The sequence below is a fragment of the Crotalus tigris genome, unplaced genomic scaffold (assembly GCF_016545835.1).
Source record: "Crotalus tigris isolate CLP2741 ecotype Arizona unplaced genomic scaffold, ASM1654583v1 scf7180000017560.2302168, whole genome shotgun sequence".
In the NCBI taxonomy this organism is placed as follows: domain Eukaryota; kingdom Metazoa; phylum Chordata; class Lepidosauria; order Squamata; family Viperidae; genus Crotalus; species Crotalus tigris.
The window spans coordinates 314772-340191 of NW_024096474.1; the positions used below are offsets into that span (position 1 = coordinate 314772).

General features: G+C 61.4%; 5 protein-coding genes across 9 annotated transcripts in view; 3 read left to right on the forward strand and 2 right to left on the reverse strand.

Moving 5' to 3' along the window:
* The first annotated feature begins 80 nt into the window (after positions 1-80).
* TAF10 (TATA-box binding protein associated factor 10) lies at positions 81-1165 on the forward strand. Its single transcript, XM_039348051.1, has 5 exons — positions 81-328; positions 422-621; positions 690-754; positions 835-949; positions 1029-1165. Exons 1-5 carry the CDS (start codon positions 127-129, stop codon positions 1116-1118), a joined length of 672 nt encoding a protein of 223 aa, XP_039203985.1. The 5' UTR covers positions 81-126; the 3' UTR covers positions 1119-1165.
* Positions 1166-1710: 545 nt separating this feature from the next.
* On the reverse strand, positions 1711-7594 carry ILK (integrin linked kinase). Its single transcript, XM_039348006.1, has 12 exons — positions 7437-7594; positions 6844-7009; positions 6609-6704; positions 6401-6497; positions 5213-5296; positions 5023-5108; positions 4798-4907; positions 4530-4657; positions 2654-2775; positions 2470-2569; positions 2231-2361; positions 1711-2153 (listed from the first exon to the last, which is right to left on the reverse strand). Exons 1-12 carry the CDS (start codon positions 7523-7525, stop codon positions 2004-2006), a joined length of 1359 nt encoding a protein of 452 aa, XP_039203940.1. The 5' UTR covers positions 7526-7594; the 3' UTR covers positions 1711-2003.
* Positions 7595-7669: 75 nt separating this feature from the next.
* Positions 7670-10292, forward strand: RRP8 (ribosomal RNA processing 8). Its single transcript, XM_039348020.1, has 6 exons — positions 7670-7987; positions 8424-8874; positions 9506-9635; positions 9795-9901; positions 9980-10076; positions 10149-10292. The coding sequence occupies exons 1-6, from the start codon at positions 7741-7743 to the stop codon at positions 10263-10265; spliced, it is 1149 nt and encodes a 382-aa protein (XP_039203954.1). The 5' UTR covers positions 7670-7740; the 3' UTR covers positions 10266-10292.
* LOC120310055 (F-box/WD repeat-containing protein 7-like) lies at positions 10288-15304 on the forward strand. Its single transcript, XM_039347995.1, has 12 exons — positions 10288-10505; positions 10598-11086; positions 11303-11385; positions 11492-11630; positions 11863-11997; positions 12659-12782; positions 12883-13019; positions 13471-13584; positions 13666-13847; positions 13947-14172; positions 14288-14498; positions 14860-15304. Exons 1-12 carry the CDS (start codon positions 10383-10385, stop codon positions 15126-15128), a joined length of 2232 nt encoding a protein of 743 aa, XP_039203929.1. The 5' UTR covers positions 10288-10382; the 3' UTR covers positions 15129-15304.
* Positions 15305-15368: 64 nt separating this feature from the next.
* DNHD1 (dynein heavy chain domain 1) overlaps positions 15369-25420 on the reverse strand; it is a 35808-nt gene continuing 25756 nt past the window's right edge. For 2 of the 5 annotated variants that reach the window (XM_039347949.1, XM_039347966.1), the window contains 14 exons: positions 24984-25166; positions 23768-24199; positions 23251-23692; positions 23031-23177; positions 22708-22923; positions 20672-20850; positions 19286-20254; positions 19024-19198; positions 18856-18942; positions 18512-18713; positions 16859-16950; positions 16625-16777; positions 15828-16546; positions 15369-15743 (listed from right to left, as the gene is read on the reverse strand). In XM_039347949.1, the coding sequence (XP_039203883.1) occupies positions 15399-15743; positions 15828-16546; positions 16625-16777; positions 16859-16950; positions 18512-18713; positions 18856-18942; positions 19024-19198; positions 19286-20254; positions 20672-20850; positions 22708-22923; positions 23031-23177; positions 23251-23692; positions 23768-24199; positions 24984-25166 (4341 nt within the window). In that variant the 3' untranslated portion in view covers positions 15369-15398. Of the gene's footprint in view, positions 15744-15827; positions 16547-16624; positions 16778-16858; positions 16951-18511; positions 18714-18855; positions 18943-19023; positions 19212-19285; positions 20255-20671; positions 20851-21187; positions 21956-22078; positions 22159-22707; positions 22924-23030; positions 23178-23250; positions 23693-23767; positions 24200-24983; positions 25167-25420 lie in introns of those variants that run through there. The other 3 variants (XM_039347956.1, XR_005557255.1, XM_039347979.1) reach the window with 3 other exon arrangements.

Below are 25420 nucleotides of genomic sequence, written 5' to 3' on the forward strand. Positions count from 1 at the left end.
CCTCCTGAGCAAACCCCGCCCCGCGAGCTGGGCGCCGGAGGGGAGGAGCCGCGTCCGCCCCGCCCCGCTTCCGGGGGTCGGCGCGCCTGCGCAAAAGCCGCCTCGCCGCCGGAGCTCGCCGTATCCATGAGCGCCAGCGGGGCGGGCACTAGCAGCAGCAGCGGCGGCGGGGGGTCCGGCACGGGAGGGGGCGTCGCGGAGCCCGACCCCGGCCCCGCGGCGCCCGCGGCCCTCCCGCCGCCGCCTCCGCCGCCCCTCGCCGCTTCCGCCGGGGACGCGGGCGCCAAGGGCAGCCCGGGCGTGGCGGGGGTCGCCGGCGGGGCGGCTGGTGAGTGGCGGGCCGCGGAGGGGCGGGAGGGGGGGCGGGCAGGGGGCCCGCGCCGCCCGGCCGCTCTCACGCCGCCCGCCCGCCCGCCCGCAGGCCTCGCCGCCGCCTCCTCCCTGGCGCAGCCCGTCGAGGGCCCCCCGCCGCCGCTGCCCAACGGAGTCTTCGCACCACACGCGGGCGCCGCCAACGGGGAGGCCAAGGCCGCCGCCGCCGCCGCCCCGCCGCTCGGCTCGGCTTCGTCCGGCGCGCCGCTCGTGGACTTCCTGCTGCAGCTGGAGGACTACACTCCCACGGTGGGTGCCGGGGGTGGCGGCGGTGGGTGGCGGCCCCGTTCCCGCCTGACTTTGCCCCGCGCTTGCAGATCCCGGACGCCGTGACCGGCTACTACCTGAACCGCGCCGGCTTCGAGGCGTCGGACCCGCGCATGTAAGTGTGGCGGGGCTCCCAGGGCTGCTGGGCGAGTCCGGCCGGGCCGAGCCAACTCTCCCTCCCCTCCCGCCCCGCAGCATCCGGCTGGTCTCGCTGGCGGCTCAGAAGTTCATCTCGGACGTGGCCAACGACGCCCTGCAGCACTGCAAGATGAAGGGCACGGCCTCCTGTAGCTCCCGCAACAAGAGCAAGGTGGGTGGGTGGGTGTGGATGGGGCACTTTGGGGAGCAGGCGTTGACCCCTCAGTTGCTGCCACCTCTCCCTCTTCCAGGACAAGAAGCACACGCTGACCATGGAGGATCTGGCCCCTGCACTGGCCGAGTATGGCATCAACGTGAAGAAGCCCCATTATTTCACCTGAAGGTCCTTCCCCCACCCTATTCTTTATTAAAGTCTATCTCCCCCCCCCCCTTTGTTTTGGTTTCTGGTAGGACCCCCTGCTGCCCTGTCACTGGGTGCTCTGCTGCTGTATTCCTGGCCAGCAGGGCTGGTGGGCAGAGAATACCCACTGAATGGGGGCACACCTTGCTGGTGCCTCCCTCCAGCATCAGCCCCCTCCTCAGGGAGGGCCTTAAGCCAGCATCCCCAGTGCCCCACAGCCTTCATCATTACAGAGTGCCCACCCCCAGGGGTCAGCAACAGGGGCTTCCCTCTTGGGGGAGCGATGTGTCCTCCTACCTCTCTTCCCCAGTTGCTGGAGGCAGCCAGCAGGCAAAGTCAACCTCCCCCCTCCCAGGCAGCCTTTTCTTCTGGCGGGGGGGAGGCTCTGCCTGGCTGCCTGTTGGCAAGGGGAAAATGTGCTCCTCGCAGACCAGTAGCATCTCTGTGGCCAAAGGATCCCGGCCAGAGAGGCCGGATGCTGCTGCCTTTGCAGATACACTTGCCCGCACTCAGCCGGGCAGCCCTTAATGGCCTGGATCCCCTCCCTGCGGAAGCAGCACAGAAGTCCCTCCTTCAGTGACAGCTGTTTATTTGGGCCACAGGGGACTTTGTCCTGGGGCTGTGTAGAAAATATAAAAAACGGTAGCATAGCCAGGAGGGAGTGCTGGGTGGTCTTGGCACAAGAGGTGGCCGGAGATGATGCGGGGCGTGAAGGCAGAAGGGAGGGTGCAAGGCTGAGCAGCGCCCTGCCGGGGCCTGCTCTCAACGGGCAGCCCCCCCATCCGTACCGTGCGCAGGGAGCCCTCCGGGCCGCAGCTCTTCCTGAAGGCACTTAGGGCCGGCCAGGAGCTGCCAGACGGGCCCCTCACTTCTCCTGCATCTTTTCAAGAATAGGGACAATCATGTCAAATTTGGGGCGCTTGGCAGGGTCTTCATTCATGCAGATCTTCATCAGCTTGCAAATATGAGGGGAGATGCCGGGGGGGATGGTGGGTCGCAGCCCCTCCAGGGCGACCTGCAAAGAGACACCAGAACCTGCTGGCACCCGCTGGACAGCCGGGCAAGGCCCTTTCGTCCTCCCCCAAAGCTCACCTTCATGCCGATCTCCATGTTGGAGAGGTCAGCGAATGGCACTTCCCGGGTCACCAGTTCCCAGAGGAGCACCGCAAAACTCCACATGTCTGCTGAGCGCCGGTTAATCTCCTCGGCCTTCTTCTGTAGAGCTGTGAGGAGACGGGGGGGGGGGGGTTGGAGGAGCTGCCTGGGAGAAGCTGCGGAAGGGCTCGGCTGGGGAAGCAGAGAAGCCCTTGCTCCCCCCACCTCCCGCTCACCTTCTGGTGCCACCCAAGCTGGGGCATACATCCTGCCCGGACACTGGAAGGAAAACTTCACATCCGCCATGCCGATCCTGGCCGTCATGTCCTCGTCTATCTGTTCTGGGCAAGAGACGGGTGAGGCTGTGCCCTGAGTCCGCTCTGCCCGGTGTGCCAAACTCCCTCCCTGCCCCCAACTGACCATAATGCCACGACTGTTAAGATAGTGGCGCGGGAGGAGCGGTTCCAAGGTGTGCAGGAAGGCCATTCCCCGAGAGACGTCCAGGGCGAATTTCACCGCCTGCGTTTGGTCCACCACAAAGTCTGGAGAGAGAAGGCAGGAAGGGTAGGGGCCCCTGGGGACGTGGGAGGGTCATCTTGGGTGAATGGGAGGTTACGAAATGGAAACCTGGGACCTGCCTTGGAGACCATCCTGCCCCCCTCCTTAGGGAGGGAGCCAAATTCAACCAAGGGGCTCCGCCCCTCCCTCCGGGGTATTGGCTCTGATGCCAAGCTGTTCTTAAACCCCCCCCCCCATGTTTTTTCTAAGGGTTTATCAGAATCTGCCTTCCTGTCCAGTGAGCCTGGCCTGCCCTGGGCCAAGAGAGGGAGCGGGGGTGCCCAAGCATCTCCTCTGCAGTGGGGCAAAAGCTGAGCCCCACAGGCAGATGGGAAAATAAGCACAACACCTTGGGGCACAGAGCCTTTCCCTGTTCTGAACTGATGACCCGAAGCCCCTCTCGGGCAAGTCCTGACCCACTCAGGGCACGGCTCCCAGTCAGGCTTGGAGCAGCCCAGTCACCTGGATGCCCCGCTTCGGCTGCCAGGAACGCCTCTCGCCCCACGTTCCCATCCGGCCATCATCCCTGGGGAAGACTTGCTCCTTGGACAGCGAGTTAAGCTCACCCACAGGGGTGGAAAGGAGCCTCTCCTTCCTGCAATGGGCACCTGGGGTGGCAGCCACTCCCGCCGAGCCGAAGCTTGGCTGAAGGGCACAAAGTCACGCCCAAAATTAGAACGAGCGAGAAAAAGCAAGCAGGCTCCGTGGGCAAGGGGTGGTGTCAATTCAGGCCTGGGCAGGGGTGTCCCAGCTGTGAATGTGTCCAAGCCATCTTCAGGTCAGTTGCCTATTGGACTTTCTCTTTTAGTGATTTGTTCTGAATTTCCTTCTAGCCTTTTTTACTTCACTTTTTGTAGAGACGTTGAGCCCACTGCCCTTCCACAATTCTCTGAGGAGTTTCAGGCAAATGGGCATCAAAATCTCACAGTTTTGGCAGCTGTACTTTCACTGTTTTTTCACTGGCAGCAGTGGAAATACTTTCCAGTAAGCCAGCAGGGTCACTTTGCGCCCAGAGAAATTGGGGCTTCCGATTCAGCAGGGGTTACTCCGCAGGACTGCAGAGGAGGAAGGAAAAAAGCTACAAGAGGGCCACCCCCCCATCCCCCCAGAAGAGGAACATTCCATTCCCAGAGAGGGGCTGCCCACTGGCCCTCCGAAGACCAGCCTCTCACAGAGCAGCCCACTGCAGACGTGCAGTAGATAACCAGGCAGAGGCCAAGGGCTGGGTCGGTCAATGCATCACTTTGGATGACTATCTACACTCCCACAAGAGCTCCAAATCCAGCTCACACACACACCCTGCAAGTTGAGTCTTACCTGGTGCCAATTTGCCTTGACCATCAGGAGATTCTTGGGCAAGGGTAGCATGGAATAAAGCTGGAGTGCTTTGAAGTAAACTCCTCTTCCTGCTTGCTTATGCCCAACAGACCTAATGCAAGGGAGGTGCCGGACATCGCCCTCCTCCCCCATGGACAGGGTCAAAGGGATGCTTCAGGATGCCCTGGGACAAGCTATTTTAATTTGGGGGGGATTGCATGGCATACTTTGACCCAGCTGGTCCTCAGCTTCCATAAGACATAGCTCAGTTGCAACCTGGGAGTTGTTTCTGTTGTGGGAACGGCCTAGTGTGGTGTGGCCAACCGTTCCACGTAGCCGGTCAGTGACTTCGGGGCCTCTGCTACCTCCCCCCCTTGTTGGGCTGTAAGGAGCCCCCTCCCCAGCCAGTGGCCAGACTCACTGGTGCCTTCGTGCAGCACGTTGTAAAGGGAGCCGTAGGGCATCCAGTGGGTGATGATGATGGGGTGTGGAGCAGGGGGCGACTGGCAGGCACCCAGCACCGGCAGCACGTTGGGGTGGGAGAAAATCCTGTGGGGAGAGACGGCTCAGGTCAGCTTTGTCACACCCAAAGGCAGGCCCGGGTGCCGCTTGAGAGCGAGGGGGGCAGGACAGAGTCCCCCCAGTCCTACACACATACACCCTACCCCGTTCAGCTGCTGCTGCCACACCTGAGCTTGGGGTACTCCTCGTTGAAGTCCCGGCTCTTCCGGGTTGTCCAGTCGCGGATCTTGAGGACCTTGACGACGATGTCATTCCCCTGCCAGCGCCCCTTCCAGAGCTGCAGGGAAGCGGAGGGGTCAGGGCACCTGGCCGACCCGGCTGGGGCAGGAACGGGGGAGCCCCCTCCCCATCTGCGCCGGGAGAGGGCAGGGCAGGGGAGCTGGAAACAGCACCTCTCCAGACTGGTTTTCGTTGAGTTTGTGGCCCAGGCTCAACTGCCGGAAGTCAATCCCCGCCAGCTTGTTCAGGGTCCCGTTCCCTAGGAAAGGAGAAAGGCCCAGGAGAGGGTCAGGACCTTCCAGCTCGGCCCCCAGCTCTGACCCACAAGCCCCGCTTGCCTCCCTCTGGGAAGGCCACCCTTACGTGGTCGAGTCCGCGTGGTGCCTTTCCAAAATGTGTCTTTGTAGGGGACGCGGGTCAGGCTTTGGCCGGACTTCTCTGCACGCTCTAGAACAGCAGAGGGAGCAGTCAGGGAGGCCGGAGAGCTTGACCCCCCCTTCCCTCTTCTGGCCGCTCCTTCCACCACCCTTCCCTGAATTTACCCAAGGAAATGGGGGGGGGGAAGCAAACGCCAAGATGGGACTGAAAGATCTCTGGGTTTGGGGGGGACCCAGTTTTTGCCTTACGACCAAGTGTGAATGCACCCAGAAGACAAGCTCCTGGGACTGGAAGGGACGTCAAAGGTCTTCCAGTCCAACCCCTGCTCAAAGCAGGAGACCTTATACAAAACCCCCGGTTAAATGGCTGTCCAGTCTCTTTTTGGAAACCTCCAGCAAAGGAGCATCCACAGCTCTGGGAGGGAGGTTGCTCCACTGAATAATTGTTCTCCCTTTCTCACAAATTTCCACCTGTCGCTTCTTGTCCTGCCTTCAGTGTTCTGGAGAATGTCAGCCCCCTCTTCTCTGTGGTGGCACCTCGAGTACTAGAAGGGAGTTGTCCTTCTCTTCAATAGGCTCCCTCAATCTTTACTCATTTCATTTTCTATGCTGCCCGTCTCTCCTGCAAGGTTCATCGTACTTCCAGACTCCTCCTCATCTTTGTTGCTCTCCTGTGCCTGTTTTCTAGGGCTCAGAATCTTTTTGGTGTCGGGGTGACCAGAACTGGACACAGTTTCTTCTCGTTAGTGCAGTATAAAGTGGTGCTAGCACTTCTCTTGACATCATCCCAGGATTGTGTTGGCTATTTTGGCAGCTACAACCCATTGCTGGCTCAATGGTGGTTCATGAGGACACTTGGGTCTCTCTCACAGTGACTACTCCCTAATAAGTGATTTTTATTCAGAATGAATTACTTGATTTGCATTTTCAAATGGGCAGAGAAGTGCCTCTCCCAAAATCAGGAATGAAATTCTTAAGAGCTCTACACCAAACTTGGGTTGCCCGAGTTTTGAGGCGACAACCTGGTGGCCAGCTTCACACAAGGGGCCACAAGGAAAAGAACCACTCTTGGCGCTGGCCAACGAGGCAGGTCCACAGGCTAACTCTGTCCTCCCCACCAAGGAGCAGGAGCAGAAGGAAGAAGGCATCAGAGGTCAGCTAGAAGAAGGCGCACCTCTCAGTGTGTCCCGCAGGGGCTCCTTGGCCTTGTCCAGAGGCGTCTCTCCGTATTTGTTGCAGATGCTGACCAGCGCCCCACTGGCTACCAGGTCCTGGCAGCAACAGGGAGGGAAGGTGAAACAGGGAGACAGCCGCTACTCACAACCCAACCGACCTGGGGTTACGACCAGGCTCGGCACAGGCCCCTAGGAGTCCCCACTCACCTCCGCCACCTGCTCCTGGGCCCAGAAACAGGCGTAATGGAGAGGGGTGTTGCCATGCTCGTTGGCGGCATTGATGTCTGCCTTGAACTGGATCAGCTGCACCGGGAGAGAAGGGAGGATCAGGGTATCCGACCGCAACAGCTCCCTCCCCCCCCCCCGCCGCCTACATGCCACTCCCTCCCCCCACCCGGGCAGGGAGCTGCAGCCTCCAGGCAGGGTGCCCGGGGGTCCCCACCTTCTGGACGATGTCGCGGTGCCCGTGGCTGGCGGCCAGGTGTAGGGGGGTGTCGTCTCCCCGGTTCATGACGTTGATGCGGGCGCCGCGCATAACCAGCATGTCCACCACGCTGGAGCGCCCTTCGCGGCAAGCCCAGTGCAGGGGGCTGAAGCCATGGTCGTCCCTGGCAGGGAGGCAGGAAGCGAGGGAAGCGGTCGCGGGAGGAAGGGAGGGAGGCAGCGCCCAACCACTCCTGCCCGCCCTCCTTCCCTCTTCTGCGGCCAGCGCCATTGGGCGGCCCTTAAAAGGAGATCGGAGCGGGACAGGGAGGCGCTCCGGCCTGCCCCGGCCCCCGCCTCGCCTCCGCTGGGCCGGGCGTTACGCGGAGAGCCCGCGGGGCCAGCGCCCACCGAGGAGAGGCCTGGTACAGCCGCCGGCTGGAGTGCCGCCGCCGCCGCCACCAGGCTCCCCGCTCGCCCGGCTCTTCCCTCCAAGCCCGCCGGCGGCTCAGCAGCTGCGCTCCCAAAAAAGCCGCGCGGCCGGAAGGCGCCGCCGGCCCCGTCTCTCTCCTGCGCGGTCCCAGCCCACCCGCCCGCCGGCCGCTCACCCACCCCTGGTTGAGGTCGTTCTCGGTGTTGTCCAGCCAGAGGCGCACGGCCACCGCGTTGCCCTCGCGGCACTGCGTGAAGATGTCGTCCATCGCCCCGCGCGCTCCGCCGCCGCCGCCGCCGCCGCCGCCTTCCCTGCCCGCCCCGGGTGTGGCTCTCCGCGCCGCTCGCCCCGCCCCGCCCCGCCCGCACAGCTGGAACAGGCGGCGGCGGCCAACCGGGCGCGGCGCCGCCCTCCGGCCAGCTGGGGGAGCGCGCGGGCCTCTCCTCGGCGCCGGACGTTGCGCGGGTTCCGGCGCCCGCGGAGATGATGCCGGCGCGGAGGTCTCTGGCTGCGGAATCCATCGCCAGACGGGCGTCGCTCCTCTCCCGGCAGCGCTCCCGGGCAGGCCTGCGCCGGCGGCTACGGTCTAGGGCACCGCGCGGCCTCGCAGGCGTGGAGCCGCCGCCGGGCAAGAGCGCGGCGGGCGGAGGGCGGCGCGGACACGAGGCGGCCGAGAGCGCGGTTTGTGCCCCAGTGCCCGGAGAGAAGCGCAGCGGTCGGAGAGTGACAGGTACCGGAGGTCTCGTCGGCTACGAGAGCGGCAGCTCCTGCTCCAGCGAGGGCAGCGGATCTCCACGAAGCGCGCTGCCTGCGGGGCGGCCAGCTGCAGGAATCGGTCTGCTGCCCGGAGCCGCGCGGCCATCGGGAGAGCCTCCTCGGGGACCGGGCGTCGCGACACGCTCGGAGGAACCAGGCTGCGCGGCCGGGGATAGCGCTGCCCCGGGGGATCCGGCCCGGTTCTGGCGGTAACCAGCGAGCGGCTGAGCGGAGGGGAAGGCACTTTGTTGTTTTGCCTCAGCCCCTCCTGGAGCTCGCAAGGAGAGTCTGCTCCCGGCCACTCAAAATGAGTTGATCGGCAGAGATCTCGGCCACATGCTTGGGCAGTGTGGCTCTTGTGCACCAGCCTCTCGGTCCACACGGGCCTGATACGAAGCACTTATGTCTAGGTGAGATGGCAGCCGTGGAGGGCAGCCAAGTGTCCAGCAGTTGGTACGACAGAGCAGCCCCAGGGCTGAGGCAGCAACTGACCAGGAAACAATGGAGAAATCAGCAGAAGAACAAGCGGCGGCAGAAGAACAAATTCAAGGCCTCCAACGGTCAGCCTCCGGCATCTTCTGAAGCAGAGGAGCCTCCTGATGATCAGGGAAGCCTGACCCCAGATACCGAGGTGCCCAGCAGGCAGACGCCGTCCCTGCGGCAGCGTCTGGAGAGCCGCCTGGATGCCGCTCGCTTCCGCTACATCAACCAGCTGCTGTACACACACTCCAGCCAAGAGGCAGCCCAGCTTTTCCAGGAGGACCCTGAGGCTTTAGCTGTCTACCACCGAGGTTTTGCCCTGCAGGCAGCCCGCTGGCCCGAGCGACCCGTGGAACACTTTGTGCACTACCTTCGCCGCAGGTCAGAGTGAGCTCAGTCCAGTGGGCTGGGGATCCCTGGACTGTGCCAGAGGCCTGCCTGAGGATCTGAGGCTGGAACAAAGCTGATCTGTTTTGAGGCTCTGGCTGCTGTAGCCCATGAGTTCTGGGCCCTGCTCTGGTGCAAGATGTGGATTTTGAAACCACAAGCCTGAACACTACTCTGGCAGTTGGTTTGATCCAATTCTCCTTTGGGGATCAACAAGCTTCTTTTCTGGTTGAATTTGCAGCAGCCACCATCTTTTCTGGGTGACTGCTTTGTCCTGCTATTAACAACCTTTTGAAAAATGTTACAAAAAGGCCTGTGCAGCATGCCTGCTGGAACAGCTTCCCCATGGCTGGGAATGAGTAGAGAACATAAAGGAGCCTGTGGGAAAAGCAGGTTTATTTGGATACAGGAAAATAATTCTAAGTTGATGAGAGCAACTGCTCTTAATCCAAGCTAAACAATAAGCCTGCTTCGGCCCCTCTCCGCTTCCATGTGGCAGGCTTTCCTCCGAGGGTCAGTGCAGGCTTTTGTGCCTCATGCCTCCCCAGGCACAAACTCGGGGTCAGGCTGTGGGGGGGCGGCTGTTCCGCCTGTTCTAACTGGCCCTCTCCTCCCCTCCCCACAGACCGGCCTCCCTGGTTGTAGCCGACTTTGGCTGCGGGGATTGCACCCTGGCTCGCAGCCTGCCTAACCGGGTGCACTGCTTCGACCTGGCGGCCCTGGACCCGCGGGTGACCGTCTGCGACATGGCCCAGGTAGGCTGGCCAGCCGGCCGGGCTCCCCCCAACTCCCGCCTCGCCCCCACTCATGGCCCAGGTAGGCCGGCCAGCCGGCCGGACTCCCAACTCCCGCCTCGCCCCCACTCCCGCCTCGCCCCCACCGCCTGGTCGGACAGGTGTTCTCGTCGCCCGCAGGTGCCGCTAGAAGACGCCTCCGTGGACGTGGCCGTCTTCTGCCTGGCGCTGATGGGCACCAATCTGCGCGAGATCCTGCAAGAGGCTCACCGCGTCCTGCGAGCCGGGTAAGCGGCGGGGGGACGGCCGCGGGGGGAATCCCGAGGCGGCCGGGCGATCACTCGCGTTCTTTCTCTGCGCCGCAGGGGGACGCTGCTGGTGGCCGAGGTGGCGAGCCGCTTCGCGGACCTCCGGGCCTTCCTGGGGGCGCTGGCCCGGCTGGGCTTCCGGCTGATCTCCAAGGTAAGCGGGATCGGGCCGGGCCGGGCCTGCCCTGCCTGCCCCGGGCCCCACCGACGGCTTCTCCCTCCGCAGGATGTCTCGGGCAGCCACTTCTACAGCTTCGAACTGCGCAAGACCGAGCGGGCGGCGAAGGCGGCGGAGGAACCGCGCGGACTGGCGCTGCGGCCCTGCCTCTACAAGCGCCGTTGACCAATAAAGGCCCGTCTTGTTTGGCGATTGGCGGCTCTCGTGTGGCTCTCTGGGAAATGTAGGCGGGGCGGCCGCCCCGCGCAGGCGCGCGGCGGCGGCCCGGGCGCGGCGGTGGCGATGTCGGGGTCTGGGCCCGGGGGCGGCAGGATAGACGTCAACCGGGCCGGCGCGGCGGAGCTGGAGCGGGCGCTGGTCGGGATCGGGCGCCGCCGAGCGCGAGGTATCGTGCGCAAGAGGGAGGTGAGCGACCGGAGGGCGACTGTGGGGGGGGGCGGCTCTTCCGGGGCGGGGGTCCCGCGGGCGCCCGCCTGACCGTCTCCCGGCCCGCTCAGGAGCTGAGGGGCTTCGCACGCCTGGAGGACCTGCTGCGCGTCAAGGGCATCACCGCCCGGACCCTGGAGCTGAACCGCCAGCGCGTGACCTGCTCGCACCGCCCGGAGACCCCCGATGGCCGCCCGCGACGGCGCGCCGGCCCGGCCGCCCAAGGCTCTCCGCGCGCTGGCAGGGAGGCCGGGGGAGCGCGCAGCCTCGCCTGCGCTTCCCCGTCCCCTTCGCAGGATGGCGGCGGCGGAGCGGGAGGACCGCGCGGAGAGGTCTCCGCTGCCAGCAACCCCGGAGGGCCGGAGCGCAGTCCTGAGCGCGGCGGCGGGCCCGGTTCCCCGAGGGGCTTCCGCCAGGAGGAGGAGGAGGAAGAAGAGGAGAGCAGCGACGGCGACGAGGCGGGCGGGGACGGCTACTTCTACTACACGGTGGACGAGCGCTGGATCGATTACGTGGAGCGAACGGAGGGCGGGGGGCTCCTCCAGCACTCCCGGTCCAAGGTAGGGAAGGCGAGGCCGGGGATGCGGGGAGGCGCAGTAGGCTTCCGTCCTCAGAATGAGAGGACGCCCAGACGGCCTTTGGGGTTTTGCAGCGTTGCACACCCGGCAGGAGCTTGCTTGGGTGGGCGGCGGGGCGGAGCCTGCTTGCTTCTGTCGGGATCTTCCATTTACCCAGCTGGCTCGGGCTGCTGATGCCCTGGTCTCTCCCGCTTGCAGATGAAGCGCAAGTCAGAGGGCGGGCCCGAGGGCAGAGCCCAGTCCCCGGGGAAGAAGCTCTGCAAACGTTCCGAGCGGGGCAGGTAAGGCCCCTGGGGGTGCATGTGTGTGTGTTTGTGTGTGTGTGTGGCTGGGGGAGGCAGACAGGAGTTGGGGCACTTGCTAGGGAAGACTTTGCTCTATCCTCAGGATGCTGGGTCCCTGCATCGCCCGGCCTGTGGCCACTTTTGGGGATCTTCGGAATGCCAAGGCCAGCCAGGCACGCTGCCGGCACATCCCCCCTGTGGCTCCGCCCCCTGAGCTGCAGGACTGGTTGCGCACTTTCCAGGTGAGTGGTGGGGAGGCTGAGGTTTCTAGCAAGGAGGCCCATCAGAGATCTTGGGTTTCGGGAGGGTGGGCTTTGGGGGTTGCAGCCCTTGGCTGTTGGGGGTCCGTTTTCTCCCTATGGGACGTTTGCAGAATGTGCAACGAGCATTAAACATTTTTAGCTGGACAAGTAAAGAGAACAAGTGGCTTCGTTCTTTTTCTATTCCGTGCATCCTCCTTTGGTTTCCTGCCAGCACTGGAGTGGTCCGGAGAAGCTGCTGGCCCTGGATGAGCTCATTGACCGCTGTGAGCCCCCCCAGATTAAGCACATGATGCAAGTGATTGAGCCCCAGTTCCAGCGTGACTTCATCTCGCTTCTGCCAAAGGAGGTGGGTGACCTGTTTGGAAGGAGGTCTCGCACAGTGCCAGGTGTGATGTAGTTGAGACGGGGCTGTTTGGTACAATACTTTTTACAGAAGTCTAAACGTGATTGATGTTGTTAGAGGGCGCCAGGCAGTTCAGCTGAAAGAAGAGAGCGAGAACATAACTAGAAAAAGAGTCACGTCCGAGGAGAGCCAAAAGTGGAGCTTCGGTTGTGCTACACGTACAACGGGCACAAAGAAATCAGAGGGCTTGTGAGGTGGAGCCTGAACATGGCAAAAGCCAAATGACCCCAACGAAGGTCAAAGGGAGCGTGTATTAGAAGCCAGTGGGCTGAGGCGCCGTGGGCAGGTCCAGGTAGAAGGCTGGGCTCTGATCCTGGCCAGGTGCTGGGGCACGCAGCAAGTCATAAGACCTTCAGAGGGCGTGGGTAAATCTTCCCAACTTTGCAGAGCCACCTGGAAAGGTCGCCAGAGAAGAGACATGGGGATGCTCCCTGTCCCTGCTCTTGAGCAGTTGTGGTTATTGGCACGGCAGCCAGCTGGACGGTAGTCCTGTTCAAAGGAGGCAAGCAGCTGCCTGGTGGGCCCCAGGTGGCACACGGCCTGAGTGCATCGGCTGGGCTTTCATTGAACAGCCCCCAAGCCTCAGCTCTTCCTCCTCTTCTAGCTGGCTCTCTACGTCCTCTCCTTCCTGGAGCCCCGGGACCTGCTCCGAGCTGCGCAGACGTGTCGCTACTGGCGCATTTTGGCCGAAGACAACTTGCTGTGGCGGGAGAAGTGTCGCGATGGAGGTGAGGCCCAGATTCCCCCTTGCTTTGCCCAGTTGTTGGCAGGGTGGGCTCCCCTGGCCATCCTTGCCCTGATGAGCCCCGCCCCGGTCCCTCTGTGCAGGTATTGAGGAGCCGCTGAGTCTGCGTAAGCGTCGGCTGCTGAGCCCAGGCTTCATGTACAGCCCTTGGAAGTTGGCCTTTCTGCGGCAGCATCGCATTGATATGAACTGGCGCAATGGAGATGCCCGGCCTCCCAAGGTATGCTGAGCCCCCCTCCGAGATTGCTTTCATCTGGCAGCCAGGTGTCCATCTTGCTCGCCCTAAATGTAGACCGGGGGAGTGTGAAGGTTGAGGGGGCGGGACGGCCAGTGACTGCGAGGCGAGGGCTTTGCCTGTGTCTGCAGCAACCGTAGCAGGAAGGTGGTGTCTGAACTGGTCTCGGTGCCCCCTGCATGCTCAGGAAGAGGAGCTGCCATGAGGGGGATTCAGAAATGGGGCAGTTGAAGAGAGGAGCGTTGGTTGCTCACACGTGGATCTCATTCATCCACATTTAAGGACTGGAAGCCCCGCTGGTGGCTCCGTGGTCACGGCTATTGATCCTGGGGCTTGCTCCAAGCTGGAAAGTGTAAAGTGAGCTCTCCTCACTTGTGGATGAAGCCTCTCCATTGTTGTGGCTGCAGCTCACTTGTTCCTTCTGTGCCCGGAGCAGGTCCTCAAAGGTCACGATGACCACGTCATCACCTGCCTCCAGTTCTGTGGCAACCGCATTGTCAGTGGCTCCGATGACAACACGCTCAAGGTTTGGTCAGCCATCACTGGTGAGGTGAGCCCCGGTTCAGCTGCTGTGGCGGTGACAGCTTTCTTGGCCCCGCCCGGCCCTTCTGAAGTCCTGCTTCTCCCATAGTGTGTGCAGACTCTGGTGGGACACACTGGTGGCGTTTGGTCCTCTCAGATGAGGGACAATATCATCATCAGTGGCTCTACAGACCGGACTTTGAAAGTGTGGAACGCAGACACTGGCGAATGTGTGCATACTCTCTATGGTCACACCTCGACTGTGCGCTGTATGCATCTCCACGACACCAGGTAAAGGAGCCTGGAGTAGGATAGGGGTGTTTGGAAAGCTGGCTGGGGTTTCCTGTGGTGTCAGACAGGATGCTGAGGCTACTTCCCTTCCCTTGGCAGGGTGGTGAGTGGCTCTCGGGACGCCACTCTCCGTCTTTGGGATATAGAGACTGGGCAGTGCCTCCATGTGCTAATGGGACATGTGGCTGCTGTGCGTTGTGTCCAGTACAATGGGCATAAGGTGGTGAGCGGTGCCTACGACTACACGGTAAAAGTCTGGGATCCGGAGACAGAGAGCTGCACCCACACTTTGCAAGGCCACACCAACCGGGTCTATTCCCTGCAGGTGAGGCTCTCCTTCCGTTTGGGAGAGCTAGAGCTGGAAAGGACTTGTGGGGGCTATCCAGCCCAGCCCTCCAGAGCTGCTCATTTGCAACGTTTTGTCTCTTACCGTTGTGCAGTTTGACGGCACCCACATTGTGAGTGGCTCCCTTGACACCTCAATCCGTGTATGGGATGCCGAGAGCGGCAACTGCTTGCACACCCTGATGGGGCACCAGTCCCTCACCAGCGGCATGGAGTTGCGGGACAATATCCTCGTCTCTGGCAATGCTGACTCCACTGTGAAAATTTGGGACATCAAGACGGGGCAGTGCTTGCAAACTCTCCAAGGTGAGTGTGGCAGGGAGCAGAGACTGGCAGAGCAAGGTGCGACAGTGAGCTCTGCCATTATTGGCCCCCAGGGGTAGAACTCTGGATGCAGGAAGCCAACTCGCATGTGCAATGTGACGGAAGGCAGGCCCCAGAGCCGGGCATGGCGATGGCCTTTTGGCCAGGCTGCTCTGGGGGAACTGCCAGGGCCACATCCGGCTGCACTGGCTGTTGCTCTCGCAAAGGGAGGGCTGCATCCCATGCCTGGAAGCAGCTCCGACTGTTGGGCACGGGGCAAGTGGGGCCATGGGGAGGGTTGGTTTCATTTGGAAGGGGCGACACGTGCACAGTCCCGCCTTCCCACCTCCCCTCCTCTTCGCAGGACCCAGTAAGCACCAGAGCGCAGTCACCTGCCTCCAGTTCAGTTCCAAGTTTGTCGTGACCAGCTCAGACGATGGCACAGTCAAACTGTGGGATCTCAAGACGGGGGAATTTGTGCGCAACCTGGTTGCCCTGGAAAGTGGGGGCAGCGGAGGGGTCGTCTGGCGCATCCGTGCCTCCAACACCAAACTCGTGTGTGCTGTTGGCAGCCGCAATGGCACTGAAGAAACCAAGCTGCTGGTGCTGGACTTTGACGTGGACCTGAAATGAGGGGCTGGACTGTTTGGGGAGCCTGCGGGCCGGGTGGCCCCACCAGGGAGAGGGTGGGGGTGCGTCCAAGGTCCTCTTATTTATAACGGAGGCAGTGGGACCTCCGTGGCTGGCAAAGCAGCAGAGCACCGGGGACTGTTTTGTACACACTCACAATATATGGTTTTATTTCTGTAGTTATGGTGACAATTTCTCCGTGTACCAGGAGGAAGGGTTAGGACAGCTTGACCCCCAGGGGCTTCCCCATGCTTTGAACCTTGTGGTGGCCTCTCACCGCAGAACACTGATGGCGTGAACCCGCTGCTGGGTGCACTGCTCAGGAGACATCTTGGAAGGGAGAGCCAGGGACATGATGACCCGCTGACTGCAGAGGTCCAGGGCTGCCTGGGGGGTCCCCAAGTACACAGGGCATTGGTACTTGTGGGGGACAGAGGCTGCTGTCCAGGGCTCCCGGCTGGCTTGCACCCAAACCGGAGGCAGCTGGCAGGCTTGTGCCGAGAAGCTCTCCTGGAGGTGGCCGCCGTGGGTGTTCCAGGCAGCATGGTAGACCTCCAGGCCACCCAGGTAGATGCCCTTCTCGGGGGCACTGTCGGGGGGCAGCAAGTTGGGCAACACCTGCAAAACCAAAGAGGGGTTCACAGCCAAGGGCCTGGGCCTACACACACACACACACACCCCACCCATAGTGGCTACCCTCACCTGCTGGTCCAGGTGGAAGCTCTCCAGCTCTTGCTTCTCCGGCTGGGCCTTCTCTTGGAGCAGGGCCAGGAAGAGGCGCTGCGGCTGCTGGAAGGCTGCCAGCTGGTAGCAGACCACTGGCTCCCCCCCAATGGACTGCAGGTAGTGGCACAGAAGCTCGCTCCGCCGCTGGAGTGTCCCCAGCCAATCGTGCAAGGGCTCGGGGCCGGTGGGCACGTAGGGCAGCCAGTGGCGGGGCAGCTGTTGCCGCTGCAAGGCCTGGAGGAGGGCGGTGCAGCGGGGGGAGGAACAGGGCATCCCCTGCAGGCACTCCTGGGCGCAGGCAAGGTCCCTGCCCACCTGCTCTAGCAGAGCCAGGAAACTGCCCGCCTCCTCCAGCAGGAAGCGCTGCAGGGGGCGGGGCTTGGGGCGGGGCTGCCCGTGGGGGGGGCGTCCTCGGGCTCCCACCTCCCAGCCACATTGTGCCAGCTGCTCCTGCAGCTCCTGCACCACCTCCAGGCCTCGTTTGGCCAGCTGCTCCAGTGTGGTCGGGAGCCGGGGGATCCGGCGAGGCCAAAGGCCCTGGGACGCCTTCAGAGCCGAGAGCAGGTCTTGGCTGCGGCTGGCCAGCATTTGGGGCTGCAGGCTATCGCACAGCCCTACCCAGGCAGGGTCTGTGGGGCTGGACAGCTGCTGCATCCGGCCCTGGGTCGCTGCTGAGGCCTCGTCTTCAAAGAGCCCTTGCGGGGGAGACAGGGCGGATTAGGGCCGAGCTAGTCTGCCTTCTGCCAGTGAGGCTCTGCACGGACGCTTCTTACCTGGGCTTGTGTGGCCGATGACCGCAGCGAGGAGCCTCTGAAGGCCGGAGCCAGGCAGCGGGTGGGAAGCAGGGGCCAAGCACTGCCGGCACAAGCTCTCCACTGCCTGCGCATCCCCCTCATCCAGGACGTGGCCTCCGTAGAGAATGGTCCCTGTGGGGACAGAGAGGGAAGGTGCAGCCCCTCCCTTGCTGTGGGCTGGGCTGGCAGACCTCAAAGGGGGCTTCTTCCTACCTGCCAGCTGCAGCTGCGCTTCCTCTGAGGAGCCTGCCATCCGACTCAGCTTCTCCAGAGCCTTGAGGCCCGCCAGGACCTCCCCGTGACTCCTGGTGGGACAGAACAGCAGGGACCCTGGCAATGCTAGGCGGTTGAGGGGGAAGAGGAGGCAGCAGCAGCACCGAAGGACCCTTGGGGCGTGGGAGATCCCTGTCGGGCCTTCCTCCTCTAGGGAAGTGGCCACGGGGCTCTTGGAGGTAGGTGGGCTTCACCCATGAGAAATTTGCACGTGGAGCTTAAGAGACGGTATCTGAGCTGCGGGGGGAGGGGGGCTTTGAAAAACTGGTGGAAGTGTGGAGCAGACACTGTGGCGCCCAGGGTTTTGGTGCAGTGGCCGATCCAGAGCCAGGCCCAGCTGCTCTGGTGCCTCTTCCTCCCGCTCTGTGCTCCCGCCTGGAGCCAGCGCTGGCTGCAGCATCCCTGGCTTTGAACCCCAAGGTGTCCACCCGCTCGGCCTCCTTGGCCCCGGAGGTGCACTCGGGGGATGTCAGCTTCTATGGAGCTACTTCAGCTCTGCAGCTGGAGGGTCATTAAAGCTCCCTGCTCGGTCCCCTCCCCTCCCCCTCGGCTGCTCCAAGTGGGCTGGGGGCCACGTAGTGGAAACAGCACTATGAAAATAACACAGAGGCCAGTGAGGCGAAGGGAATTAGACAGGATTGAACAGTGGTTGAAACCGTTAATTTAAAGTGATTTTGAAGGATGTTGGGAACCCCAACTGGGACCGGTCATTAAATTGAAACCACAGCTGACCTTTGTTGACTTTGTTTCAACCTTTCTTTCTTTTACAGACCTGCAAAGGTCATACATGTGAGAATTGCTAGCAAAATTATTTTTTGATTGCCACTGTAACAAAGCAGTCACTAAACGAGACACAAGGACTACCTGTAGCGCAGCTAAAAAGGGGTTGGATGTTCTAGTGCAGTTTTCCTCTGTGATCTGCAGAAGCCTGCAGTTCTGTGAGAATTTGAGGGGAGTCTATGAGAGACTAAGGAGAACAAAGTTCACGTGCCCCCAGCCGAGGGGTCAGGAGCCCCTTCCCTCCCGGGCCCACCCCTCAGGCAGGAGGACTTGCAGGAGCCTTTCGTTTTAACCAGCAGCTGCCGAAAGCATCCAGGGCAGAGGCTGACAGGTTGAGGGCCGCTGACTGCCACTGAGTGAATCTGGAGGGCCCCACCCCACCCCGCCTGGCTTCCCTCAGGTTACAAATTACAGGCTTTTTAAAAAGTATCATTCTGGGCGGGGCAAAGCCGTTCTGCCTGCAACCTCAGACTGAGTGGATCTGCAAGATACTACCGCTCCCTTCCCCACAAGGCCGGCCTTTAAGGATGGGGGGGGGACACTGCCTGCCTCCCTTCTGAGCCCTTGCCCTGCTCCCTGGCCAGTGGCCCGCCAGTCGCTGCTCTTTGGAGGCCAACAATTCGAGAGAGGAGAGGGGCGGGCTGCCCCCACCCATCCTCCTACCCCAGGGATGCAAAGGCCCAGCTGCTTCTGGGGCCGCCCTGAGCCACCAGAGCTGTGGCCTTCCAGCCACTTGGCAGGTGGGAGAATCCCGTCCAGATCTCTGTCACCATTCCTACTCCGAAAGCTCTCTGGGTGGCCCCCCCGACTCACCAGAGGTAGGATGCGGCCTGGGTCCACCGGGCGTAGTTCTGTCGGTACAGCAGGACCCCGTGGAGGACAAGCAGCGAGAGCCGTTTCTCCGTGTCCAGGTTCTGGACCTGTCCCTGCAGCCACTGGTGAGTATGGGCCAGGATGCCTTTCAGCTCCAGAGGCATCTCGCAGAAAAGGGTGATGGCGCTGCGGTGCACGGGGCCTGGGCACACAGGGGAAGAGAGGGACTGGTGGGGCAGGGGATCAGCCAGGGCACTCGGCCCCTCACCCTCTCACGGTTCACATCCTTTCCCCGTCTTGGGGGGAGCCCCTCCCGCTCGGCCTCTCCAGGAGAACAGCCATACCTGGCACAGAGTCGGGGGCATTAAGCGTCGTGATGAGCCACAGCCGGAACTTGGGGTGGATCTCCAGGGGGCCCCCTTTGCTCAGTCCTGCAATGGGAAAGAAGGGGTAAGGGAGGGTCCTCCCATACTCGCTGGAAACAGACTTCCCCAGAGCCTCCTGCCTCTGACCTGGCGGAGTGGTCAGCACCAGGTCAAGCTGCTGCAGAATTTCAGGATCCCAGCGGCTCAGCAGCTGGCAGTTGTCCAGGACCAGCCATTTCCCCTTCCTGGTGCAAAAGGGCAGTGTTCGCTGGACACGCCGGGAGGCATCTGGGGTACCAAAGGAGATGACGACCACTCTTCCCTGTAGGGCAGAGCTGCAGTGAGGGGTCTGGAGACCCCTTCCAGTCTGCCTGCCTCATCCCGCTCTTTCCTGCCAGGCCCCACTCACCCTCCGTCCCCGCTGGGCTGCCATCTGCTGGATCCAGAGCAGAGGATGCGTAAAGGAAACTTGCGATCCGGCCGGGGCCGTAACGAAGATGACCGGCTTGTTGGCACGGCTATAGGAGTAGGGACTGACAGCTGCCATTTTTTCGGTGAAGGACCAACCCAGTAAGCAGGTGGTGAGATCGGAACTCACCTGGCACATGGCGCTGGGGCACAGAATGCGCCAAAGGATGGCACGCTGGAAAGGGCTGAGATGCGCGTGGCTGGGGCACAGAGCCGGCCCCACCACCGTGGAGGGCAGGGAGAAGTACTCCTGCCACTGGACCGCCTTCTCGGCCAGAGAGGCCAGCAATCCGTGGAAGCCAGGAAGGTTCTCCAGCAAGGCACACTCCTCCCAGGCCTCCGCACTCACCCAGCTGGGGCAGACCAAGCCGGGCCCCAGGGGCAGGAGCAGGGCCTTGGCAGCCGGGTCTTGCAGGCCCTGGGTGAAGGCCAGCCACTCCAGAGGGCTGACATCCCCCGCCACTCGCAACATAGTCACGGCTCCCAGGAAGAAGTAGAGTGGGCGATGAACCTCCCGCAGGCAGGGCAGGGCCTGGGTGAGCAGCTGCCAGAGCACCATCCTGCTGAGTTCCAGCAGCCGGGCCTCCAGGGACTCCTGCTTGTTGGCCTCCTGGCGCTTGGCTGAAATCAGGGCTTGCCGCACACGGCCAATGCAGAACTCGGTGGGGAAGCGGTAGAGCGGGTGCAGGCGGCCCACCTGCTGCAGCACCTCGTGCAGCCCCACTGCCAGGCAGGCCACCGGCCGATACCTGCCACACAGCGTGGCCTGGTCCTGGTGCTGGGACACCATGTGCCTGTGCGTGGCGTGCAGCGCTTGGATCTGGGTCTGGAGGAGCCGCACAATCGGCATGAAGTTCTCCTCCTCCAAGAGTGACCGCTGTGGCTGCGAAATCAGGTCCATCAGCTCCTCCTGCAGGGAAGGCGGGCAGAATGGGGAAAAGGACGTTGTGGCGTTGGCCCGAAGGACTGACCAGGCTGGACCCCAGACCGGATGGGGCTGGCCCCTTCCTTGCCATAGGCTGGGATTATGAAGCGTCCTTCCTCCATGGCGCCCGCCCCTGCCTTGGTTGGGCTGTTCCCCCCACCCAGCCTTCCAGATGGCCATCAACAGGAGCTGCTCTTCCTTCCCCCACGCGCTGGGCTGGAGATGCCCCTGAGCCTCTGGCTGGCGCATCCTAACCAGGGAGGGGGGGAAGTTGACTGAGGTGCAGGCTGAGACGGTGGCCTTGTGGCTTTAGGGTTGTGTTGAGCCACCCATCCAGCCGGCGTTGTGCTCGGAGAAGGGTAGCCCTACCAATCTCCTAAATAGGTGCATCCCAGGAATCACCTCCGTGGCCTCCAGCTTGCCTTCCAGCTGCAGGATCCCAAGATACAAGACCTGCTGGTTCTTCAGGATCTCTGGGCGCTCCACGTGCAGCACTTCGCTCAGTAGCTGCTCCTCCAGGGCCTCCTGGCTGAGGCTGAGGTCAATGAGGTTCAGCCTCTTCAGCAGCGAGTGGTCGGCTTCTGCCAAGGGCAAGAGGAGGACGGGAGGGGTCGCCTACCAGTCCCCCACTCCCCTCCCTCTCCTGGGCACTGTCGGTTTTGGGGCCTCCTTCACCTCGTTCTTCAGAATTTTCCAATTCTCCTTCAGAATTTCCATTCATGGAAGATTTCCGACTTTCCCCCCAGTTTATTCAAGAAATTCTCTTGAAAAGTTGAAATGTGACTCCCTTCCATCCTGCCTGCTGGAAGCCACTTTTCCTCAGGTGTCCCCCCCGTCCCCCAGCCCTCCCCTTCACCCTCTCTCGGTCCCAGGCTTTCCAGCCCACCTTCTTGAAAAGCAAGCGGTCCGCATGATCCACTGGATCGCCCACTTGCTGTGTAGAGTTTGATTTGCAGCTGATGTTCAGGGAGCTGAAATCCCCCCTCACCACCACCACCCCCCCAGGTTTCTTGGATGCCTGCCAGATATTTGCAAAAATGCCTCCTTGTTTCTGTTTCCTTTAATATTCACCCAGATGCTTTTGAGAGAAGCTATCACCAAATTCCATCCTGATCATTCTGGATTGATCGTTCTTAATATTGTATCATTCTTGATTTTATATGAACTCCCTGGTCTCTTTTGTGTGTGTGTGTGTGTGTGTGTGTGTATGTGTGTGTGTGTTGTGTGTGGGGGGGGGGCAGGGGCTGTTCTGGTTTTTCTTAAATAAATGATACCTTTGCAATATAGGTAGTCCTTGAGTTATGAGTGTAATGGAGCCTGCCCCTTCCACTGGAACGAGATCTCTCCCTTGCTCGTTGAGACGCAGGCAGCTCCTTAAGTGAACCTGAGGTATCTCAGGATGGGGAAGGCTAGGGAGAGCCTAATGATGGAACAGGTGCCCAACGCCTTCCCGACCCACTAAGACACCTCATGCTTCCCCCTCCCTTCCTGCCGCGCCGGACTCACCTTGAAAAGATCCATCTCATCTCTGTCGCGGTTCCTGCTGCCGCCCAGACCTGAGTGCGGGTGATGCTTCGGCCTTCCAGTGGCCCGATCCGGGTGCCAGACGCCTTCTCCAGGCCGCTGCTGCCCGGAAACAGGCCGCCGGAGGGCCACGGAAGCATCCCCTGGCTTCGGTTCCATTCTCTGTGGCAGAGAACAGAGGCCTAAAGTACCATGAGATTACGTGAGATCAGTAGTGTGAGATCTCGCCCCACTGATCTTGCGTGATCTTGCATTACTTTAGGCCTCCGTTGTCTGCGAACGCACCGAAGGCCTGGAGCGGCCAAGAAAGCGAAGGATCTCGATCTTTACAAGGTGAATATTGGAAGCCTGGCGCCTGGGGAGACCTGGGGAGGGGATGGGGAGGGAGGGAGGGAGAGTAACCAGGGTGAATGTTGCAGTGCCACTGCGGTCGCTCGTAAGGGTGAACAACTGCTGTGCTGCGGCAATAGTCATAATTTTGGGATTTGCTTGTAAGCACGAGGGGGCACTTATCACGTAACTTCGAGCGAGCGTTATGTGAACACTCGTAACTCGGGGATTACCTGTTGTGTATTTCTATACTTCTGCAGTGGAAAGGAAGACTCCCCTTTGTGGGGAGGGCAGAGCGCTTCCCCCCCCCCTGCAGAATCCTCCTCATCATGAGCTGAACCTCATGCCCACCACCCAGTCCATCCTCTGTCTAGTCATTCAGCTCTTTTATATGGTGGCCCAACTCACAAATGTGACTCTGGGCAGCGTACAATAAAAACAAGCTATTAAAAACATTAAAAATTATTCCATAACAGAAACATACAGGGCATGTTTACACAACCATCCTGCCCCCCCCCTCATCCATACCCTAAACCTCATCCCATGACAGCAATCTGGGTGATCTTGGTCTATTTCTTTCCTACCTGCAGCCAAGGATTTAAGAGGCAGCTCAGTGCACAGGTACAGGCAGAAAGAAGGTGGGATGGGCAGGTGCTCGGCTTCCGCTCCATCTTCCTCAGAGCCAGGGAAGAAAATTTTGCCCTCCGGGCAACTCCAAAAGGATTCCTTCTCCATCAACTGCTGGAGGGCCGAGCACCAGGGAACGTCCTTTTCAAAGTCCGTCAGCAGCACGGGGTTGCCTGGGAGAAGACCCCGCTGCTCAGGGCTGCCCTCTCTCTCCGCCTCTGCCGAACGTGCCCCGCGGGCCACGGGGCCAGCCACAAACCTTGCCCCAGATCTCGCTCACCAAACCTGACGGCGTCCTTGAGGCTTTGCTCGAGGTCAGGGCTGGTCAGGGACAGGATTTCCAGGTTGTCCTCGGGGATCTCCTCGCTGACCCCTTGCTCCACTAAGTCCGGCACGAGGTCACACAGGGCCTGAGCCTGGGACTCCTCTGCAAGGAAGGGGCTGGTGAGAGCGGAGCCCAGGAAGGACGTGCCCAGCAGCCGCTCCCCTCCATCGCTCACCCTCTTCCAAAGAGGAAGTCATGAGCAGCCAGGTCTGGGCCTGCTTGTCCGGGTCCACCAGGAGAGGCCACCGGTGGGCCCGCAGGTGGACCCAGGAATGAACGATCATGGCAGCGAGGCGGCTCTCGGCATCCTTCGGCTTGTGGAGCCGATCCCAGAGGCGCTGCTGCTGAGCTGAGCTGAGCACAGCGGCCACCTTCAGCGGGTTCTGCCGCGGGAGCAGCGGGGGGCCAGAGGGGGCCTGGCCTGGGCAGGGCAATTCCTTCTGCAGGAGCCAGCTGACATCACAGGGGCTCAGGAGAACTTGGGACCCTTCGCACACAGCCTGCCACTTCTCCAGCAGCTCTTTTCGCCGCAGTGGGCAGAAGGGACCCAGGTACGAGATGACAGCTGAGCAGAGAAGGGCATCGCCGTGCACCGTGCTCTGCTGGCACTCCAGATCCTGGGAAGAAAGAAGAGAGGTAGAAGGCAGCAGCCCTTCCCAGGAGAAGGAAGGGCCTCCGGCCCCCGCTGTTACCTTGGCCACGGCCGTCCAGCTGGCCAGGTGCTCGGCCACAGAGCTCTCGACAGTGCTGGCCTCCTCTTTGGCCTGCAAGGACTGCGTGAGCTGCTGAAGCAGCTTCTCCTGGTGCTCCTGCTTCTGCCTCAGCTCCCGGATGCGGGTCTGGGTGGTGTCCCGCAGGAACTCTGAGTGAAGGCGTCGGTCGCCCAGACTGACTTTCTCTGCATTGATTTGCTCCTCGCAGGACTGCAGCTGCAGCATAGCCGGCTGCCACTCACGCAGCGCCCACTGGTACCAGTAAATGGAGCAGATCCACTGATAAAGAGTTGCAGCCGCTTGGCTGGCATTCTGGATGGCAGCCATAGACAAACCCTTATGGCAGACCACTTGGCCCAGCGCCTGGAAGAGCTCCATGCTGAGAGTCTCCTTGGGGTAGAAGATCAGGTCCTGGAAGGGAGAGAAGGTATGGCCTTTCTTCCAGGCCTCCTGTGTGTGCCTGGGCTTTTCCTGGGCCCTTCCAAAGTTACAAAGGAGGCGAGCCTGGCAAGCCTCTGACCCTTTCCAAAAGGACAGAAGGACAGAGTGGCCTCAATGCTCCCATGGCCCTGCCTGGCTGAAGCCATCGTTGTCGTTCGAAGTTGCCACTTAGATTGGGGAGTGGAGGGGGGAAGGGAAAACAAAAGTATTGCTGGACAAAACACACAGCAGTCCCGTGGGAACCAGGGTCATTCCTGCAGGTGCTGGAAGGGGAAGCGAAACCGAATTGAGCAGCCCACCAATTGCTTTCATTGGGCCCTATGATCTACAGCATAGCAGAGGGGAGGGAATTGTTTCTGTTAGTTGCACTGAATCTGTAGGGAAATTTCAGAGTTGTTTTTACTTTTGACCGTGCTGATATTATGTATCCAATAAACATGTGCTTCGAGGAAACTTCAAGCCTTGGAGTTCTGATTTATTTTGTTTCATTAGTCAGAACCTTGACAGCAATATTTTTCCAAACATCAGCCACCTCTAGACCAAGAACAGCAAAACTGGACTCCCCCTTAACCAAGAAGGAAGGAAGGAAGGAAGGAAGGAAGGAAGGAAGGAAGGAAGGAAGGAAGGAAGGAAGGAAGGAAGGAAGGAAGGAAGGAAGGAAGGAAGGAGCTGCTTGTTTGCTTGCTGTCTCTCTTGGCAGCTTACAGGATCAGCCAGGGTGGGAGGGAAGGGTGGGTCCTGGAGGGGGTCTCACCTGATAGAAATCCTCCCTGCTGAGCAGAAGCTTGGCGCTCTCCCACCCGGGTTCCACCTGGAACATCAGGCAGAGGGGATCGGTCACCTGGACCACCAAAGCTGGGGGTTGCCGGTAGCTCCGCAGTTCCTCGATGTCCTGCACTCGGAGAGCGGCCAGTGCAGCCTTGTAGTCCTGGGTCACCTGAAATGAAGCAGGTGGCTGGCAGACCCTCACTCTGCCCTATACAGGTCAGATGCCCCCTCCCTCCCGGAGAGAGCTTGGCTTAGGGGATTTCCAAATGGCGAATGCTCTTCCTGGGTGCTGCCAGAGGGAACTCTGTCATGGATGGGACCCCCCTGCCAGCCCTGATAGGAGAGCTGGATGCAATGTGGGGGGGGGCAGTGGCTCCAGTATCCTGTTGCTGGCCTGTGGAGGCGCAGAGCCATCATGACTTC

Excerpts from the sequence above, each read along its gene's own strand:
- TAF10 (XM_039348051.1), top strand. The coding sequence starts at position 127 with ATGAGCGCCAGCGGGGCGGGCACTAGCAGCAGCAGCGGCGGCGGGGGG. Across the intron at positions 329-421 it reads GGTCGCCGGCGGGGCGGCTG|GCCTCGCCGCCGCCTCCTCC; the intron begins GTGAGTGGCGGG and ends GCCCGCCCGCAG. Across the intron at positions 755-834 it reads GAGGCGTCGGACCCGCGCAT|CATCCGGCTGGTCTCGCTGG; the intron begins GTAAGTGTGGCG and ends CCCGCCCCGCAG.
- ILK (XM_039348006.1), bottom strand. The coding sequence starts at position 7,525 with ATGGACGACATCTTCACGCAGTGCCGCGAGGGCAACGCGGTGGCCGTG. Across the intron at positions 2,776-4,529 it reads CGTGCTGCACGAAGGCACCA|ACTTTGTGGTGGACCAAACG; the intron begins GTGAGTCTGGCC and ends TTCTCTCTCCAG. Across the intron at positions 2,570-2,653 it reads TTAACAGTCGTGGCATTATG|ATAGACGAGGACATGACGGC; the intron begins GTCAGTTGGGGG and ends TGCCCAGAACAG.
- RRP8 (XM_039348020.1), top strand. The coding sequence starts at position 7,741 with ATGATGCCGGCGCGGAGGTCTCTGGCTGCGGAATCCATCGCCAGACGG. Across the intron at positions 9,902-9,979 it reads CACCGCGTCCTGCGAGCCGG|GGGGACGCTGCTGGTGGCCG; the intron begins GTAAGCGGCGGG and ends TCTGCGCCGCAG. Across the intron at positions 10,077-10,148 it reads GCTTCCGGCTGATCTCCAAG|GATGTCTCGGGCAGCCACTT; the intron begins GTAAGCGGGATC and ends CTCCCTCCGCAG.
- LOC120310055 (XM_039347995.1), top strand. The coding sequence starts at position 10,383 with ATGTCGGGGTCTGGGCCCGGGGGCGGCAGGATAGACGTCAACCGGGCC. Across the intron at positions 11,386-11,491 it reads AAACGTTCCGAGCGGGGCAG|GATGCTGGGTCCCTGCATCG; the intron begins GTAAGGCCCCTG and ends CTCTATCCTCAG. Across the intron at positions 12,783-12,882 it reads GGAGAAGTGTCGCGATGGAG|GTATTGAGGAGCCGCTGAGT; the intron begins GTGAGGCCCAGA and ends CCCTCTGTGCAG.